General features: G+C 36.6%; 1 protein-coding gene across 1 annotated transcript in view; it reads left to right on the top strand.

Moving 5' to 3' along the window:
- Window positions 1-996: 996 nt before the first annotated feature.
- The window catches only part of roraa (RAR-related orphan receptor A, paralog a), a 289,292-nt gene continuing 281,846 nt past the window's right edge, over window positions 997-8,442 (top strand). Inside the window, exon 1 of the mRNA XM_081356864.1 lies at window positions 997-1,168. Coding sequence (XP_081212990.1) covers window positions 1,015-1,168 — 154 coding nt within the window. The 5' untranslated portion in view covers window positions 997-1,014. The remainder of the gene's footprint in view (window positions 1,169-8,442) is intronic.

The following is an 8,442-nucleotide window of genomic DNA, read 5'->3' as shown; positions in this document are numbered from 1 at the left end:
CACACACACACACACACACAGGCCTATATATATGTCTGTCTCCAGGATCCAGACCCATTTAGAGGTTAAAACACGTATGGTACTTTAGAAATTATAATATAGGCATTTATGCTGCCAAGCCTTGATATGATCGTATAAATCTTACATTAGTTGCTAAAAGATGCAATTAACAGTGATGATGAACATATTTTTTTTATGAATTTGCTGTACACAGCTCACAGACAAAAACAGGGCATAAAAATGCATGTTTTCATTAACATAAAAAAAGAGGAAAACTAGAAAGTAAAGAATAGCAAAAAGATGGCATGCGAATTAGAATAGTTTGAAATTTTTGATTTTGAGTCTGCATTATTTTACGTCTTAAATATGTGGAGAGGGATTTAAAATTGGTATGTTTTCAATTGTGGATATGAAATTGACAAAGAGATACAATTTATAAAATATTTAGATATTAATATAGAGCAACCAAATGTAATAAGGCAAATGCTGTAATGTAATTTGCTAGTTTTGCCAGTATGTAATTTGCTAGTAGTGTGTGTGTGTGTGTATAATTTTATATATACACATATAGCCTACTTTTTGGCTCGGCTCATAAACCAAACGTGCAGGGATTATAAAAACGTATAAGATCCTGTCAGAATGTCTTCTGTGCAATAGCGCAATATGTGCCCTTATAAATGTCATATTATGTGTCGCATATCGGAAAATGTGCGGCTGTATCATTAGAACATGAGCAAAGACATGAAAGTTCCACTGTTAATAGGTCTCACACACATCCATTCATCGGCTATTGACAGTGTCTCCCTGTTGAGCGGCTGCACCGGAGCTCCTCTCTAGCGCTGCCAGTGGACAATCAAACACACACACCCACCTCTGTCTGTCTACACACTCGCCTGTTCAACATTTCTTACTTCTGCTAGAAAAATACAAAGCTACACCAAACCTCTGAGCTCTGAGTCGCATCGCGGCGCATCGTGATACACCAGCAGCAATAGCTCCAAAAGAAAGCACAACATGGAGTCCCCTCCAGATCCAGCGAGCGACCCGGGCAACGGCGTCTCAGAGCCGGTTACCCCGGTCAGGGAAACCCCGGTAAACCTGGAGACCCTCCGCAAAGCTGAGCACCAAGCCCCGGTGCGCAGGCAGAGCTGCTCCAGCACCAACAGAGGTGAGAGACATTGATTATTTGGAATCGATACGACAATGATTCTCCGTAGTATTGATGAGCAAAAACTTCAAAGTGAATTCATTTCAACTTGAATGGCGCGCGCGCGCCGCGTAAAAACGATTCCAGTGCGTTTGTTTCACTGGGAAAGCGCGTGGTGAATTAGAATAAACGGCATTTTTTATGAAATATATCAGAATTGAGATGCTTTTAGAGTTGCCGTTTTTGTAACCGAATGAGCCTGCCATTGTTGGATGTATGACAGCACTGACACTGAAGACTAAAAAAATAATCAGATTCGTTTATCAACAAAACCTAAATTTGACAATATGAAAGTTCATTTTGGATTTAAATAATGGTGTAAAATAATCTAAAGATACGTGTAGCTAATGTACATGATAACAAGTCGAACTTATATGGACTAGACTGTTTAAATGAGACTGAGGCAATGGTAGAATTTGACGCGCACTCGCGCAGTGTGTTTATTAGATGCATGTTTATTTTTTAAGCGTTATATTTTTATGTTTCATTCATTGGTTGTCAGCATGCCTCTACTTGCCCATTGCACGTTTTCTGATGCTGATCGGAGACACATCAATTTGCATGTGTAATATATATATATATTTAAAGCATTTTAACTTCCCGTTATGATTTAATATGTCATTTGAAAGAATCTACGTCTAAATACGTGTGATTTACAGTACAGACAGTAGATTTCTAGCCACTCCCCCTTCAGTGTCTCTATTCAACTCATCCAAGTTCAGTGCAAAATGTATCAGACAAAAAAGTGAACAAGTGACATGACACAGTGTAAAGTAACATTGTGAATCTGTTTTTGGGTTGTTATGTGTCGCGCTGAAGGGTATATTTAGAGGCTGATATGTTGAATGTGGAATGTAAGCTGGTTATGTAACAAGTTTTGCCATAAACAGAGCGGGGGGGGGGGAAACATTCAATATCTGTAATGTTGAAGTCTGTGATTGTGTTTTGTACGATTACACGGTGACAAATGTGTGTAGCGATACTTTGCGTAATGTCGTTTTGTTTTCGCTTGGTTTATTAAGCAAAATTTTTATGCAAGCTCTGGATTCGAACTCGGGTCCACTTGCTTTCGAGACGAAAATATTACCGCTGGACTGTGAAGCGAGTTGAACGAGTGTTTATTTCCTTATGGATCAATTATTAATGTTTTCGTCCATAAGAAAATTTCCATGCATAGCACAAATGAGTTTGCTGCATGATTGAAATCCTAATGAATCAATAATAAACCATCCGTTCTCTTTTTCTAGCCGTTTAAAAGGACGTTGTTTCACTGTTGTTGCATGGTACTTTCCCAGCTCTGCTGTTATGTAATAGCAGTCAGAAGAGGCAGGTATAGGGAGGCTCAGTCCGGATGGGAGTTTTTAGGCAAGTCTGTGCCATTTTATTTTAAAGTAGGAGATTGACTTTGAGACACTCCTAACCTGCTGACCTATATTCACCCCAACCCATTAGAGCAGGACTAAAGTGCATCTGGAAGGGAAAGGCAAAAGAAAGAACGCCTTAGTCCTGTTATGTAACCCTTGTGTGAATGGGCAACGAGAAACAAAGCGTTCAGTGGAACTGTTCTGTTCTCCTGGGTTAGAAATTCACTTTGCTTTCGCAAGACTTGTACAACAAACACACTAAGAGATTCAACAGACCTTGTGTGGTCATGATGTCAGGCTGTTTTACAGTGGTGGTTTGTGATTTATGACTAAAATTAAGAGACAATTTGTTCTAGCATATTTTATTATAGCATAATTGATACAGTCATACTTCAAATATGAATGTTGAAGCATTTATGTTAGTTGGAAGGAATACAGTTGTTTTCTGATTCATCAAGGACACACAATCACATAATTTTGGTAGTTGTAGTCCTTATTTAGTAACCTTTTAGCAACTTAAAAACTGCATTGAGATAGAAGTTATGTTATTCAAGTAATGTTAACCATACACCTTAATTGACTCAGTTGACTTGAATCCATCATTTTAAATCCATAGGGCATTCAGAGGGACTCAAAATGCTAATTTACAATAAACTGAACAACTATTGATAATGCTGGTAGTTGTCTGGCAAAAGTTTAGAAAAGTTGATACCTAGATGTTAGTTCATATTATGAATAGTAATACTATTTTATTATTATTGATCATTCATAATTGACTATTATTGATTAATATATGAAGGTCAAAAATAAAAACTCTATATTTTTTGCAGTTTTTTTCAGCACGATAGGGCTACATGATTGACATAAAAAAATTACACTGTAAAAAAATGATATGATCAATAAGTTATGACGTTTTTACATTGCTTTAACTTATCTAAATAAGTTTTTTTTAAAGCCAGTTTAATGTCATTTAAGTCGAAATGACTTTTTAAGGTAGCGAAATTTAAGAAATTTTATAATTTCAATGAAACACGAGATCCAACATTCAAAAATTTTACTAAATAAAAAAAAAATAAAATACTTGGTGACATTCAAAAGTGTACACGTGACAAGTGTGATAACTTTTTATATTTTATCTCGGACTTTTGGCATCAAGTTTCATTGAATGTGATTTTTTTTTTTTTTCTGATTAATTGTGCAGGCCCAATACACACTGTAAGAGACAGATAGGAAATGTTGCAACAATACATTTTCATACATGCTGATTTGTTAGAAAAGCTTATTGTGTCCTTGGACCATACATTTGTTTTGGACTATACGTAAATATCAATGTCACACTCGTTTCAGCAGCTGTTACTGTTAATCATATTTTGTCTGCTTAAACAGATTGCGGTTTAGTCAGATCTTATAATTGCGCACAGTAGGACGCCACATGCCAAACTGGTTATTATTAGTTAACCACAAGCAGTTTGTGGTTTTGCTTGTGGTGTGTAAGTAAGTTTATTTGGCTTTCGCTCCATTGGCTGTGATTGTGGGTTTCGGAGGCGATCTCAGCGCAGGGATGAATTAACCACTTTTCCGCGGATCTATGAAATGAAGCAAACCACATTGCTTTGATCTAAAGTGAAAAGGGAATATGACTGAGGCTTTTGGTAGATTCAGGATGACCGGTTCAATTTCTGATGAAAACATAGTAACTCTGTTTCCGTTAATTGAAGCTTGCCTTTATGCATTCAGTTCGGTTAGTGTTATTAGATTATTCAAGTTCAAACATTTTCTACCTCTTTTATTAAGAAAGTATAATACATTTTGAGGAAAGACAACCGTAATCCACACTTTGCTTGGTTTTATGGCCAGATTAATATATTTTGGTAGCTTTTTGCCTGTGAGACTTGTTAAAAATATTTTTGTAATGTTGACGTAAATGTCACTCAATAGACTTATTTTTATACAAATAATATCAGCATGTTGAAACTTATGGAAGAAAATCTCAGGAAAGAAGTTAGTCGTGTTTCTCTTTCAGTAACTTTTGTATTTTGCCTGTATTATGTTTATCATAATTAAAGGAGAACTCCGGTCAATTTTAACATTGAGCTCATTTTTTTGTACATTTGGAGTGCTGTCAATACAGAGAACAACGACAAAAATCGGTGTTGCCTACACCGAGTTATTTATTTTTAAAATTTGCACCGTGTTGACTTCAATGGGGCAATGTTTAAACCTGCTTTTAGCCTCTTAACATCCTTGATGTGTCATTACAAGTGCACAGAAAATGTGAGTGATTCCTTCAGAGTGAACACGAGTGAATCTGACTGCAGTAGATGTGAAAGATATGTATAAAAATGATGTTATTTAAGCCAGCGCAAATACCTGTGTTTACATCCTGTTTTCGGTTGAAGTCCACAGTAGTCGATTGCCGAGTTCACGCGCGTGATCATAGGTAACTAAACCTATGCGCGTGAACTTGGCAATCGATTCGATTATTGATTAATTGCATGAATGTGGTTATAAATAGTATTACATTACAGCGACTCGTATGGTCTTATTTTAATTACAAAAGTTATTATTAGCTATATTATAAACAATTCCTAAAAAAATAATGTATTCGGCTTATACTGTAAGTGCTGAACAAAACAGAATTGAAACATTAATTGCAATAATCTGGATAACAATAATCGTCAGCACAAAATTGTGCTGGTCTAGTGGTGCATTACACAACACTGTTTTCAACAAATTTTTAAAAAATGTTATGCTTTTTGGCTGTTTATTTACACGACAACTGTATTTTGGGGGCCTGAAAAAGCAAACTTTTGAAAACGAGTTTCAAAGTGCACGTTTTTAAAAACGATACCGTTATCGTCTCCGTGTAAACTACAAAAAATGCGAATTTGTGAAACCGGTGACTTTATGCACATGCATGTTATGTGTTCAGTCTCTAGGCACATAATGTTCCTTTACAAAGTGACATCGCCACCTACTGGCCTGGCAGCATAATAGAGCGTTTTTAGTCGTTTTTCGCGGATCTGTGTGAACGGGGATCGTTTCTACCATGTTGTCGTCTGTACGTGAAAAACGCAAAGAAAAATATTTATTTTTAACTTAAGGAATTGAATCTACAAATAATCTAAAATGATCCAATAAAAAAGTAAACGATCAGACGTTGTGGCTTAGTTTTTTGCGCCAAACATCTAAAGTATTCTGAAATTTATAATGTGATGTACAGATGGTACACTTAGCTTTGTCCACAGAAACCAACATTTGGATGTGAAGACATTTAGGAAGGAAGTAATTTTCCCTTTTCATTTGTTTTACACAATGCCCACACTTGGCCTTTGACACAACAATTCTGACTTCATTTTTGCTTGATATTATTCTTTTTACCTGTGCTTGTCCACATCCACAAAAGAACTCATAACATTTGACCTTGCAGGAATTGAAAGGCAAAGCTGAAGAGCGGCACATGATGCTTTAAACCTGAGTGTTGACACTTCATGTCTTATTTAAGAGGAGCCAATTGATGGTGGGTCAGATGAGCAAGCACACAAATGCTTAAATCTTTTAGAGAGGGTGTTATGACATCTTTAATGGTCAGTTTTTATATAGGTTCAAGCTTGTTTGTTGTAGCTTTAGGGCTAGGTCTTTTTCGTGCTTCCAGTTTACTTGTATAATCTCACGTGTAGGTGAAATTGGTTATTTAATGTAAAAAAGTGTTAGGACTTGGTTTTATCAATTGGGTATTGATTGAATTGTGTGTCTTAAAGGGTTAGTTCAGCCAAAAATGACAATTATCCCATAATTTACTCACTAGGTGTATATGACTTTTTTCTTTCAGCCAGTTGGAGATATATTAAAAAATACCCTGGCTCTTCCAAGCTTTATAATGGAAGTGAATAGTACCTGAGATTTTGAAGCCCAAAAAAGCGCATCCATTCATCATAAAAGTAATCCATATGGCTCCAGGGGGTTAATAAAGGCCTTCTGAAGCAAAGCCATGCATTTTTGTAAGAATGTTAATGTCTTTTCAACATTGATAATATTAAATAAATATTTCTTGAGTAGCAAATCAACATATTAGAATGATTTCTGAAGGATCATGTGACACTGAAGACTGGAGTAATGATGCTGAAAATTCAGCTTTGCATCACAGGAATAAATTACATTTTAAACAGCTCTTTTAAACTGTATTCTGACCCTAAACTTGTGAAGGGTAGTATTCGTATTATACTCTGTTTTAGATGAGCTTTTAAGATTTTGGAAGAGCTACTACTTCGATCAGTCTAGTTGGAGTAACTCCAAACAAAGGTTTGATTTACAACCTTTAAGTGCACACTTCCATAATTACACACGTGTGCACTGCGCACAAATCAGGGGCTTTACATCAATCAGGTTGAGTAGATTTGCAGTGTCTTGAGCTTGTTTTAATGGGCTCTTTCCTGTTAACTCTCAGGCACGTTCGCCGCTTGTTTAGACTCAGGCTTGTTCGTGTTGCAGATGCACATGTGCGGAGAAGCGCTTTAACTTAATTTCTCCTTTATTGGAAGACAGCGGAATGACTGTGGGGTCTGCCATCTGTGAAGGACTAGCATATAATTACTTATTAGTTGGCATGGCAGACAACAATATTTTGCTTGCTCCCAGCCTCGGTGTCAGAGTGTGATGGTGAAATCTGTCACCTGGCGGTGTGCTGATTGACTCCTTCCAGCAGGGGGGATTTTTTAGCGGCTGAATGAGCCAAGCTGAGACCCTTTATTCAAACCCTGCTATTAGCCTAACAGATATTGTACTATGACCCCAGCGTTTAACATCGCATCGCCCAATGTGCTCGAGCTTAAAGATAGGGTAGGCAATTTGTTTTTCATAAACACTTTTTGTTAACTCTTTTCATCTGATAGCAATCAATAATAAAAGTGGTCTAAATATTAAAACATGTACGTATCTTCTGTGGAAGTCTCAGGACCAAAAAATGTTTGTCCAATCATTGCATTCGGTCCAACTGTGTTTCCATACCTCTCCGCACCTGCTCAATGAGGCTATGTAGAGGTGTAGACAGACGTCAGTCACAGAGCAGCACAAACGAAACAGCAGCCATCTTTTACAGTTCCTCCTGAACCAAAACAAAGAGCTTATGCTGCGTTCACGCCATGTTGTAACCGTAATTTAGAGAGGTCAACCCCAATCATAGCTGTTCATGTCATCAGACTCGGATTTATGCGTTTCAATGTCAACACTATCAACGCTGAAATGAATCTGCAGCAGTCAACTGGAGCTCTGTAAGTTGTTTACGTTCATTATTATTGTAATGTTATGTACTTTGAGACATGAGGTAGTTTAACACCGTCTCTTGTCCCTTGACGCTTTGCAGACTCTGCTTTGTGCGTTCATGTGTTTTGAAGGAGGCATAGGTTTGTAGAGCGCTCTCAAGGGAGGGTGGGATCTTATGCTTTCAAAGCTAGCTCGGTATTGCTAGCCTCTCCAAAATTGCCCACTCTGCCTTTAACCTGTGCAGTTTAACACATTCAACATTATACCAACCTGTCTGTTTTTTAAAGGAATGGATCAGGATCACCCAGAAAGAATGAATGCCCCAATGTTTTTTTATGCTTTAAAAATATAAAAATAAAGGCAGCCAAATATGTCCATATAATTTTTTTTTTAATTATGCCGTGACAAAGTGTGACAATTAGAAAAGTGATGTTTTCAAAATTAAATAATTGGCTATTGTCAAAGGAAATTATTTCACTAATGCAATTTTATTAAAATATTTTCACAAAATGTTTACTTCAAGTTGACAGTTCAATTAAGTTATTATTTTAATATTCAGTTATTATTTTAATAACGTACTGGTCATTCGTTTTATGCTATTACAAATAA

Source organism: Scardinius erythrophthalmus (assembly GCF_964197995.2).
Source record: "Scardinius erythrophthalmus genome assembly, chromosome: 24".
Taxonomy (NCBI): Eukaryota; Metazoa; Chordata; class Actinopteri; order Cypriniformes; family Leuciscidae; genus Scardinius; species Scardinius erythrophthalmus.
Note: the sequence above shows the minus strand (reverse complement) of the source record. Positions and strands in the feature narration are given on the sequence as shown.